General features: G+C 38.0%; 1 protein-coding gene across 2 annotated transcripts in view; it reads right to left on the bottom strand.

The window, feature by feature from the left end:
- STIM2 (stromal interaction molecule 2) overlaps positions 1–12,843 on the bottom strand; it is a 70,634-nt gene that overhangs the window by 15,777 nt on the left and 42,014 nt on the right. For both annotated transcript variants that reach the window (XM_054823698.1, XM_054823699.1), the window contains exon 3: positions 3,002–3,116. In XM_054823698.1, the coding sequence (XP_054679673.1) occupies positions 3,002–3,116 (115 nt within the window). The remainder of the gene's footprint in view (positions 1–3,001; positions 3,117–12,843) is intronic.

Here is a 12,843-nt window from a genome sequence, read left to right as displayed (position 1 = left end):
CTGTGTCTGACAGAGCCAGCTGGCTCCAAGACGGACCCACCGCTGGCCAAGGCCAAGCCCATCAGCGCCTCTGTGATAACATATTTAAGAACGGGAAACAAAACAGTTAGGGAGAGATTTTGCAGCCAGAGAGAGGAGTGAGAAGATGTAAGAAACTCTGCAGACACCAAGGTCAGTGCAGATGGAGGGGGAGGAGGTGCTCCAGGCGCCGGAGCAGAGATCCCCCTGCAGCCCGTGGTGAAGGCCATGGTGAAGCAGGCTGTCCCCCTGCAGCCCATGGAGGAAGGATGAGGGGGTGTAGCGATTCCACCTGCAGCCCGTGGAGGACCCCACGCCAGAGCAGGTGGAGGCACCTGAAGGAGGCTGCGGCCCGTGGGAAGCCCATGCTGGAGCAAGCTCCTGGCCGGACCGGTGGACCCATGAAGAGAGGAGCCCAAGCCAGAGCAGGTTTGCTGGCAGGACTTGTGACCCCGTGGGGGACCCCACGCTGGAGCAGTCTGTTCCTGAAGGTCTGCACCCCATGGGAGAGACCACGCTGGAGCAGTTCGTGAAGGACTGTCTCCCGTGAGAGGGACTCCATGCTGGAGCAGGGGAACAATGAGAGGAGTCCTCCCCCTGAGGACAAAGAAGCGGCAGAAACACCGTGTGATGAACTGACCGTAACCCCCATTCCCCGTCCCCCTGTGCCGCTGAGGAGGGGGCAGAGGTTGAAGCTGGGAGTGAAGTTGAGCCCAGGAAGATGGGAGGGGTGGGGGGAAGTGTTTTAAGATTTGATTTTATTTCTCATTCCTCTACTCTGTTTTGCTTAGTAATAAATTAGATGAATTCCCTCTCTAAGTTCAGTCTGTTTTGCTCGTGATGATAATTAGTGAGTGATCTCTCCCTGTCCTTATCTTGACCCACAAGCATTTCGTTATACCTTTTCTCCCCTGTCTAGTGAACGAGGGGAGCGACAGAGCAGCTCTGGTGGGCACCTGGCCCCTAGCCAGGGTCAACCCACCACACCTGCCCAGTGCCAGAAATATTAAAAAAGCAGTTCAGAATATTACTTTTTATTTTATTAGGCCATTTTTAAAGCTTTGAATGGAGCCAGTCCTCAGGGTTTCATCACCATATAAGATCCTTCACAAACAATTCCTTAAAAACAACCTTTTTTTTTTCTTAATCCTAAAAGGAGGCACCAAACACCAATGGCACACTTACTATACCATAAACAATGTTTCCACTTTCTTCCTTTAAATCGTACCTGTCTCACACCACCAATATCTTAAACAGAAAGCAACTCTATGCTATTTATAAGTATTTGACAAATACTGAAGACAACCATCCACATAAAGCAAGTTTATGGGAAGGAATGGGCAATTCTGCTCAGCATAAACTAAGCAGCAATAGATCCAGAAGATGTTTCTGCATAAGCACTAATGGGTGCTGTCAAGGGCACTATTTAGAGCTTGTAATTCTCACACAGATACCTCAACAGACTACTTAACGAAGTTTCAAATTACTGATACCATCATTTACACTACCTTCCACCCCTCTCAGTTTAATGCTGCCAAATTGCATTAAACTGGCACTATAAACTAGCACTATAAGAAGCAAATAAATCAAAAACCCTAAAACATCTAGAAAGAAAAAGCAGCATTTTCCACATTTCCCAATGCTAAATGAAAATAGTTTATTATTTGAGAGGCTTCATGCCTTCTAAGTCACCAGGCCACTGTTAACACTGCTTGGGAGTCTCATTCTCTGGGTGTCCCTGTGGTACAACTTCAGCTTCCTCAGCAGGATGCACAGTAAAGCCATTATAAACAGACACAATAAGACCAGACATTCCCCTCAAAATCTTTTTAGTCTTACAATGACCACTACATTCAAGAAACCTGGAACAAAGATATACACAATGGACAAATTAGATACTTCTCACTATAGCCTAAGTTTTTGAAGAGTTACTCATAAGTTAGATGAACAATTGTAGGAAGATAATTTTCTCTGATAATTTAGTTGCAATGATTTCATTGAGCAAGATCTTTACTGAATAAGCATTTACAGAATATTTGAAGAGATGAGGCTAAGAATCACTGCGTGAGACATAGTTATTTACTAAATAGCAAACACTTAACCAACATATTACCTCAGATTGCACTTAAATGAGTTCCTACATCAGCAGAATGAACCAATGGCATGTTCCTAGTTTCATTCCTCTTTTGTTCCTATTTTAGTTGTTTGACTAATAGCAACTTTTAGATCTCTATGTGGTCACCATTATCACAACACCTTCTGAATGGTGGGGGGAAAAAATAGTTAAGTAACTTTCTCCTAACAACTGTAACAGTCCAAACCTCTGGAACCGTCTTTTTTAATCACTACATCCTGAAACATATTTAGCAATGAACACTGTACTGCTCATTAAGTATTGTCTTTTGATAATTGGAGTATTTGGCTCAACTTACTTATTTCATTCATATCAAAGCAGAAGAGGAATGGTGGTGTTGGCTTGTCAGTCCATTTTCCTGTATCTCAAGTTTAAAAAGATTATTCAAGATGCTTTGGACTAAGAACTCTAGCTCTTCGTAGCCCAAAGAAAGTTTACATCAAAGTAGAAGTACATTGGACCTTCCACTTAAAACAATGTATAATAAATGTTTAAAAACAGCTTGACAGCAGCCCTTAGGGTTTACTAAATTAAAAACATGCTTATCTGAAATTCAGCACTTGCAACAGTCACCTTCATAAATTACAAGCTCATACTGAGGAGTGTGTACACTAGCTTAGTTTACTTACAATACACCCAGCATGTCAAGAGGAAATTACCACTAGCTGGACTGAATTGAGTTTTTAGTCAGGTTTATGTGCACCTATAAATAACACTACCAAAACAGATTCATGAAGATGCTTTAAAAGAGGTCATCCATTTACTACTGTAAACAACTTGGTGGAAAAATTGTTGAATTATGTTTATTTCAATAACCACCACCATTTTTAGCTACTCTTCTTTACCTACCTTCAGATGTTTTCCAGCGTTTCCACAGATCCTCAATGGTGATATGTTTGTCTTCTCTGTGCAGGTGACTATGTTTATTAGAGGCATCCTTGTATTGCATATCTTCCCTTAGAAACTGAAGAGAAGGGAAAACATCTTCTTAAGTGCCAAGATAGCAATTTCTAAACAGAAACTACAAGGAAATCAGGTAGAGGAGAATCTTTACTATCTCTTCCCCATGCAAGCAGCACACAATTCATGTAAGTTGACTACATCAAACAGTCAGCAAGTTAAACACTTACAGGATTTGATTTTCACAGTGATTAAATCCTAGAAAAACTGAAGGTGCAGTTGGTAGTATAGTAAGTTTAACAACGTTATTGGCATGCTTTAAATTTACAATGATTACAAGAAGGGCACCACACAAGTCATGCTGTGTATTTCTCTATTCTGAACACATTTAACCAACTTCACCTACTTGAAGATAAGATCATGTAAGATTTGCAAATGTGCCAGTCCTTTATGGATGAGTAATACCTGAATCCTGCTATATTAGTTAAACACAGCTGCTTGAGGGATGAGAGAAAGGTGTTGACTAAGTATTACTAAAGTCTTTTCATTAGACAACAAAAATTACTTCTATTTCATCAAATTAAAAAGCAGAAGTCATCTTAGGGCCAATTTTATTCCTGCTAATCATTCTTCAGTGGTCACACTCCAAGCACAGAAGCATTACACCAAGCTGTTTCATTCACACTAACTAATAGGAAGCCTATGCCAAAATACCACGCTTTTCCTTTTAGTAAACATGGTAAAAAGGAAGATCCTGCAATCATGTCCTATGTTGCAGTGTGGTATCAGTATTCCACAAGTCACTACTAACGGGTTCTCCAAATACATACAAGAAAAGAAAGCATGGAACTGTAAAACTCATTTTTATTTCACACAGGCCTAGAAAAGTTGGAATACTGGTTAGCAAACCACCTCCCATTAATAGTGGATACCTTTCATAGACGTCAGTCCTTAAAAAACACAGCACAAGCAGTCTCTGTGGATGGAGCCCCTAGTATTAGTACCACAAAACTAACACGAGAGCTAAGTAATCTTCCACAGTAGATTGCTTGCTCTCTTCAGTTCCTGAAGGATAAGCTGCTCCAACAAAAACAGCTATAAGATAATCATGACAGCTAACTCAAAAACCAGCTTTTTATGTGGCTGGTCAAATAACATCACCACTTCAAGCAGAGGTGAGGAAGAAGGCCAAGCTAGCGATGCACTGCAGAAGATCCCACTTCCTAAAATTTAGTCCTGGTAATTAATAACTTATCTGCAGAGCTGCCTGCATAGGCCCCATTTCTAAGACATCTAAAGATGATGTGATGAAAGGAACTGCAGGAGAGACTGAACAGCAGTCAATGTTAAACCATAATATTAACTCTTAATAAAAAAAAGACAGTGTATAATAGCAGAAATATGCAAGAAAAAGCTAACAATTATCAATCTCCCCTTATTAAAAATTTAATTCTTACTAGGAAGTAAGGGAGTCTAAAAATATGGGAAGAGATTCAAGTTTCTCCTCTAACTGCTAGACTTGGGATAAAGTACTAGTTGCCTTCCCTAATCTAATCATAAACCCATACACGCCTTTTGGTTCCACATACAGATTGGATACAAACCCCCTCTCATTCATCTACCACTTCAAAACTTTTTTGATTGTCAGACATAAGCTTTCTACAGCCATTTGATTCCTAAAATAGTTTCATTTAGGCCATACAAATTGCACAAGCAGTTTTAACTACTCTTCCCTATGTTTATGAGAAAGGCATAAATACAGACATATATACACACATATATATCAATGACAAATATAGGAGAAACTTATGAAGTATATGAGAACAATTGAAAATAGCAACCTGTTGGGCAGAAGCAATTACAAAACTTCTGAAACATCACGGACCAGTAACTGTAAAAAGGTACAATAAGCACAGAAAAGGACTGATTGCTGTAACTATATGCAAATGTAAAAATATCTGCTGTACAACCTCTGTTGCATATTCCATAGTCCAAGTGTGAACTCTGAGTACTTCCCAAATTGGCACAACTACCATGAAGCCGGCAATTTCCACAGCTAACATACAACATGCAAAGGCAGATTATCTTATTTGTTCCAACTCCATGTTTATTAAAGGGTAAACTGAAGAAAAGGAACTAAACAATAAGAAAACAAAAAAATCTTCTTATGCACTAATGTCTCTAAGCCTTTCCAGATTAAAGTACAGTCTCACAGTTGGAGCAGCAGGAAAGAACTGATGTTTGCTCACCTCACCTTTTCCCTTCAGACTGCAAGTACTATCAACTTGTCTTTTGGGAACTTGTGAAAAATGTACTAAAAAGAGAAAAAAATATATTATAGGTCCCTCCACGTAAAGACTATCTCCCTTCATATGGAGGTTAAGGTACATGTTAACAGTCACTCTTCAGCTTTCTAGTGACTGGTGATGCACTGCCCTTGGAGACTCCAACTGTCAGGCATGGACATTTGTTTTAAAACCAACATTGTAGGTTGATGGAGTTTCTGAAGAGGAACAAAATGGAATATACGCTGTACGTAAAGGTTTCAGCTCATTTTGCATCTCCTCAGCTAAAACTCATACCTCAGATCAGTTTTGTTTCTAAGAAATAAACTTGCTTCTATCTTTACTGCTAGTTGTCAGCAAAGGTTGTAAAATACTTTAGGATGAGACTGTCTGAATGGTTACAGGTGCTGTTAAGGACAATCTGAATTGCTGTTAACAATACAGGGTTAGGAATAAACAAGAGAGGGAAGATGCCAACTGATAAACACAGAAGCTTCAAGGTACATCTCACCCCGAAGCACTATAAGGTACTAGAAGAAAGCGTTCTGATTTTTAAAATGGGACAGGCATAGGTTACCTTGGCACTCAGATAAGCAACGCAAACAACAGTTTATGGAAAACGTGCAGCATTTCATGTCGTTCTGCTACGGAGCCCGCAGAGGGAGCAAGAGTTAACACATGAATTCACATTCTCAACACACTGCTGGAATACAACCAGCTACACTAACAAGTTGAGGGGAAAAAAATGAAAAGCCTGATTTCAAATTTCATCACAAATACAGAAAACAAATCCAAATTCAAAGCACAAGATTTCCCAGAAGAGGAAGATGACAGTGGAAAAGATCTGGTTGATACTGAGAGACTGTTTAGAGTATTGACTTTTTTAAAAGGGACTGTCAACACACAAACTTGTAAGCAGTTTGCATTTGTAAGCACGCACTTACTCCACAGAGAGAGAGATTACACATTTACGAGAATTTCTTCAAGAAAAGAGCTCCTCTTCTGTTCAATCCTACCCATGTTGCTCCCAGATCCTGTGAGAATAACCACAGCAACTTCCGCAGCGAGGTTCTCCAACACCAGATGCTCACAACAGTAAAGTTACAGTGTGCACAGCTAGAAAGAGGCCATCACATTTCAAACAATGAATGCATCTACTAGTGAAGATATATACGACATCAAACATCTTTCTTTTGTTTAAAAGATCTTTGCTTCAAAATTGCCCTAATATGGAAGTTCTCCTTTAAGAAAAGGAATTGTGTCCTAAATTGAAGAAAGCCATAAAAACAGAACAACTCTGGTAAAAAGAGAAGATTTTTCTGTTCCTTGTCATGGCAGCTAATCTCTCTTCTGTTGCCCTATTCATTAAGTATACAAAGAAAAGGTTAGAAAAATAACTCTAAATAGGGAGGTTGAAAGAATAAGCTCTAACAAAAAACATCTAAGGATTATCTTAGCCAACATAATTACTCAAGAGAGAGAAGGCCTTTTAAGACTACAAAGTTGAAACCAAGAAAGCAGCAGATAACTTATCTAAAAACTGTGTGAAACAAAAAAAATCATTTGTGAAAATAGTTACTTCAAAAACAAGTAGGGAGTAAAAAAACACCACACCTAGACTCAAAACTGGAGTTCTGGCCTCAAAAGTACTATAACAACTGTGCCCCTACAAAGATTCACACCCCAGAGCCCGAGGGTCAGCAGTCTAATAGGCAGAGAGGAAACTTTCTCCTCCCTGGAGAGGACAGGGCTTGTGGAGCCCTGGAAAAGAGTCAGGTCCACCACAACCTTCCTTCCTCTTCACAAAGCCTTTAGTACAGTCAACTCATAACCAAAAACTAACCTGAAGCAAGAACCACTGGAAAAAAAAATCCAGGCCTTCCAAAAGGGGAAAAAAGACACACCAAAATCCAGTACCAGTTTGACACAGAGAGAGCACGTACAAACTAAAGCCACATGCAACAATACAAAAAGTTAAAATACGTTAAAATATGGAAGTTGCAAGAGATACTTGCTCCATGAGGAGCAAATAAGCAATTGCATACTTTTGCAAACACCAGTGGAAAAGTAAAAGTAACCACACTCACAAACTGCAGAATGAAGTCCTCATATGCTATGTTTATATTTTGTTCTGCGTGAAGGCTCAAGTTTATGATTTTCAGTTTCACCAACTTAAAATAGACCCTCTGACAAGTTTACTTTAAGAGCAATTAGCAACATCTCCTGGCTAAGTATTACTGTCTTCCTTGAGCATCTGTTCCTTAAACAGCATTATTTCCTTCAGTTATATTCCTTCAGAAGGAAACCTGCAAAAGTTACAAGTTCAGTTTTCCTATAGTCCTACCTTCAGATACAGCCGGTCGCTGTCAGACAGTCTTTTAGTACGTTCCCTCCTGTCTACTGCTACCAGACTCGTTGCAGCTATTGCAGTGTCACATTTACTAAGTTATGATGGCAAGTGTGCTTTTAAAAGGCAACATACTACCATTCAGGAATGACAGCATTCACAACTGCCTAACCTATAGAAATGGCTTCTATAGGGCACAGTAAAATAAGTAAATGTATTTAAGCATAATAGAAACGTTACTAGAAAAATGTAGGAAAGTGCTACCACGTATATCTTAAGTAGCCTACAAATTCTATTGAAAAATTATTATTGCAGCTCAGAACAACACTGTAGCTATTCTACTGCAAAGTAAACTTTGCAATCTGTTCAAAGCCAAGTTAGAATTTCCAAGGGGGCATTTCATTGTAGCAGGACTAAATGCCTGCAGTGCTACATAAACAGGTGCAGACAGCTATGTATTAGCTTAAGTACCTCCAAGGAGGCAAGGCATGAGGTAGGTCTGATCCAAATCACGTTGGAACAGGTTCCTATGCAACCATACCCAGGATAACACACACTGCCGCTCTACAGGACTTCTTTGCACAGGCACAGCTGTAGACTAACACAGTCATAATGTTTTCAGACAAGACCTGGCTCCTATCTGTCCTGCTCTGAAAAAAAACAGACTGTGTAGACATGCTCAGAGGTGCCTATAAAACTTCAGGAGGCTAAAGGACTCCCTGCCTACGGACAAATACTTTAGCAGTTGAACAATAATATTCAATGCAAAAAAAAAAAAAAAAACCCTGCTATTAACAGATCAAGTCAAACTAAGGGAATCAAAGAAACCAAACAGCTTTGGAGGAAAAGTTTTGCTATGCTGGTTAGGAATCTCAAAATACTCATTTGAAAGACCCGTGTTGGTAACAGAACGTTCTTGCGCAGTGAGACGTAAAACACACTCAGGAGGCATCCCAGTATTATGCAAAACAGTTCTGTTCTCTATTTCTGAACTACTGCAGTAGGTATTTCTCTACCATGCAGAATTTTGTCTAACCAGCTGACACTGAAGTATAAATTAGTTTACACAAATATGAACACCAGTTTAAGGACCTTTATTATATAAATGATAAGGATGAAACCAGAATACTAAGGGAACTTTAAAGGACATTTAACATCTTGCTGAGTGTGTATTTGCAGACAACAAAATGAAGCAAGAGCTCAGTCCATAGCAGAACCTCTCCCAACTGAAATTCTAACAGCTGGGGTAGGCTCCTGAAGTTTAACAAGGTCCCAAGATACACTAAACAAAGTGAGATCAAGTTTTTGAACTATGTCATGCATTATTTTTTATCATCTGTTCCATACACAGTTGTACTTCCCCCCCCGCCCCACCCCCCAATCTTCTGCTGCATCTTTACTCCATCCAAGATGTAACAGTCAAAAGGAAGAGAAATTCTGTGCATAAATTTGCTTTGGTTCAAGAATACAGAAGGGCTATTCACTTAGAGTCATCCTGAATTTAATGTTAAATTCTGAAAGTGTTTTTTCACCTCACACTTTATGCTCCTAGCATCCAAAACATGCATACTTAAAATGGGAGCACCACACTATCTTGGCATCTAGTTCTTCAGGATTTCCTGTCATGGAATTTCTTGCAATTTTGCCCAAAGTATTTAGTACTCACTACTGTCCAGAACAGATTATTGAAATTAATAGGTCTCTCGTCCAAACTAGTAAATCATGTTTCACTAATTTTTTATCTCTCAAGGAATTAAAGAACAAAGATATCCACAGATTTCTTTCACAAACTCATCTTCACACAAATTGAATAGACAGCTCTATTTCAGCAGTAATTCAGAAAATAATTTCATGTTCAAAAGTTACGTTAGTTTTTTCTCCAGATTCTCCTAAAATAATAATACTAATGCATGATATTTTAATTTAGCAAGCTTGTAAAATAGATTGTGATGTACAGATGCATGTACCATTTTAATTGCTAAAAGAAAGGAAGCATAAACAACCAAGAATATGACTAGCAAATTAATTACATAAGAAAAATAAGTAATAAGAGCGTGAACTGGTTCTCCTTTATTATAAAACCTTTAATCACAAATTAGCACTAAGGGCAGTATACTGAAGCATACATTTCTGAACTCCCCCCAGTTCTATAAATTATTTATTTTTAATAGAGTTGTTTACTTTTGACCTCTATCTTTTCCATTTTTACCTCCTTCTGGATTCTTTGACTTCTCTTTTTTAGACTCCACCTCTTCATCTTCTCTCAAAAAACACAGCATGGTCTCTCAAGACATTATATTTGTTTCACATCTCCTGGATTATTTGCATCCAAGATGCAAATATGACCTCAAGCCCTCAAACAACAGCTTCACAGAGCCTGTCTATTCAGAAATGGTCACTTCAAAGGAAGATCTTAGGCTGTCAAATATTCTGCCCATCAGACTTACTACAGCCAAAGTGCTATCTTCTTATTGCTATTCCTGACCAGATCATACTAGCTACTTTTTCTGCATTAATCACTGCATAGACGGCAATCATCCCCCTCTTGTTTAGGCTACTAAAGCTAGATTCTTTTTGAGTCTTGCCTCCAGACAACATTTTAAGTCGGGCACTTCTACATATAACCCCCTGGGGTTCCAACTTTTTTGACCCTACTGTTAAAAGCCATTCTCTAATGGTTTCATGTCTTCAATACTGCAGTGTTTTTTGTCTTAGGGTTTTTTTGGTGGTCTTCTGTGGGGTTTGTTGGGTGAGGGTTTTTTGTTAACCAATTATGCAAGTGCACTTATGAAAAAATTAAAACAAAATATCAAGATACTAAGTGATCTATCCAAAGATCCCACACAAGGCTGCAAATGCATGCCATTAGCTTTATGTGACATTATACGCACAGTAAGATATTAATATTTAAAAACATCAACTTATTCATTCTATTTCTACAGAGAAAATCCTTGAGGAAATGACTTGACGTAGGATCTACATATGGAGATTCTTTGGAAACAGGAAAAACCTATGTAAATAGTGAACATACGATAAGTCTGTCTTACTGCTTGTGCCTCTTCATCATTAAAACAAATCATGTACACGTGATGCAACAGATGCTTCCTGAGGCAGATAGCCTCCCACAACGCATGACTAAAGCCTCACTTAGTAATACGTTCTCGCTTTCACTTACCTTTTTACAGCCTACCTCTTTAAACAATTGCAATCTTTTGTATCTTAATAATAAAGCAATAATAGTAGGAGCTAGATTTAATAGAGAAATTCATATTAGCCTGCCCTAACGGTAAGTATAGTGTTTTTCCACATCCTTCCTTTTTTCTCTTCTCTGCTGTACCATACTCTCTGGCTTTCACACTGTGATGGCCTACTGTACAGAAATTAGTAACTGCACAGTAAAGCATATTCCACTTTAAAGTATGACACAAAATTTATTATCCAAATAATTTTTTTCTCCTTCAAGTTACACTTCTTGTTTTGAAGTACATAATTCTACATTGAAAATTTAGGGCAAGTATTAGACAGTTACCTGAATCCTGAATGCAAAAAAAAAAAAATCAAACATATGAGTAGCTATGACGAGTTCTTTTTTCCAAGTATTTTGTAATAACTAGAATTAGAAAAGTATATTCTAGTGAATTTAAGTTTTTTTCATTTTTACAAACCTCTTAAGTTATACCTTGTAGTCTAAACTAGGTAACAAACCAAAGAATAAGGAAAAAATATCTAACCAGTCCACGCTCAAACTAGGGCCCCTCTATCTTCCTTAGAAGACATCAACAAATCCCTCAAGTGTTTCAATGACTAATAAATCCCATGCTAAAAATCAGATCAAGTTTCCCCCCATCAATTTCATCAAGGTCAAATACAAGCTTCTTTCCAGTCCACACAAGGCAGACACAAAAGGCTTCCAGCATCAGACAATTTTTAAGGAAATAAAAAGTTTCTTATATATGAAGTTCAAATTTTCTTATATCCTAGACAAATTCTCTCTACAGAATGATTTTATGTGATACTTCATTTTACAGAGGAAAAACAAACTACAGCATGAAACAGGGCATGAGGAACATTAGGAAAAATAACAGTGTGCAGATAAAGTGTCTGGAATCACTGTTGGGAGTTCTCAACTGGATTAGCAAATTAAAATAGTTAAAATAAATAGTTCAACATCTCTAGCTCTTGTTACCTTCCCCTCTCAAAATAACTTATTTACAAGAACTTCCTTCCTTAGTGTAAACATACATTCGTAATTTGTAACACTGTTTAGTCCTGGTAAAAGAGCAGAAAGTTATTGTACATTGTCACATTTTTCCTGCCAAATAAAAAGTCCATGAATATCTAATCAACATACTCAATACACTGCTCTTCCAGGAGTCTTGCAAGCAAAAACTGTGCAGCATGAAACAGGAAATCCATTACCCTGCTGTTAAGTAAAATCCCTGTATTTCATGCAAGCTTTACTTGTAATAAAGTTTTTTTTTTTAATTACCAGTCCTCACTCTTAATCAAAAGAAGCGGCATTACCCACTATGACAGAAAGAAAAAAAAATCTCATTTTGAAATAGTGTATTAGAACATATTTAGTTTATATTCAGACCTACTGTAATCAGCTAACTACATAACTACGTTGTTAAAATGTCAGATCTTTTAAGATTATGGTAAAGATCCAGCAAGAGCACTACAAGAACATACAGGTTACTAGTTGAACTTGCAATTAAACTGTGTTTCTCATTCATTTCAGGCGTGCTTTTAAAGTCTTAGAAGAAAGCATTCTATGCAAACATATATTCATCACTGATTTGCATGGAAACTATATGTACAAAAAAGTTAATTTACGGGGTTTTTTTAATTACAAATTTCTTCAATAATTAAAAGTGAGCTAGCAGAAAAAGGGCTACATTTCAGTCATTTTATGCACAGTAAGTAGTTTGAACATATAGTTTCACTCATCTCTCATTACCCCAGCTATAACAGCACTCCTCATGAACTGCTCTAATTTCAGTCATTTTAACAGGTTTTAAGAGTAGCTTCTGTTGCTTGGATTTATCTCAACATTCCTCTGGAAGAGGAACAAATTTAAGGGCAGATGTAAAGATGGTCCAGACAGATCTTTTGAATACTAATAAAAAGTTTCAATGTATAAATATTTCAGTATTTTC

The sequence above is a fragment of the Grus americana genome, chromosome 4 (genome assembly GCF_028858705.1).
Source record: "Grus americana isolate bGruAme1 chromosome 4, bGruAme1.mat, whole genome shotgun sequence".
NCBI classification, from domain to species: domain Eukaryota; kingdom Metazoa; phylum Chordata; class Aves; order Gruiformes; family Gruidae; genus Grus; species Grus americana.
The sequence above is the reverse complement of the archived record's forward strand: the minus strand, read 5'-3'. Positions and strand labels throughout refer to the sequence as shown.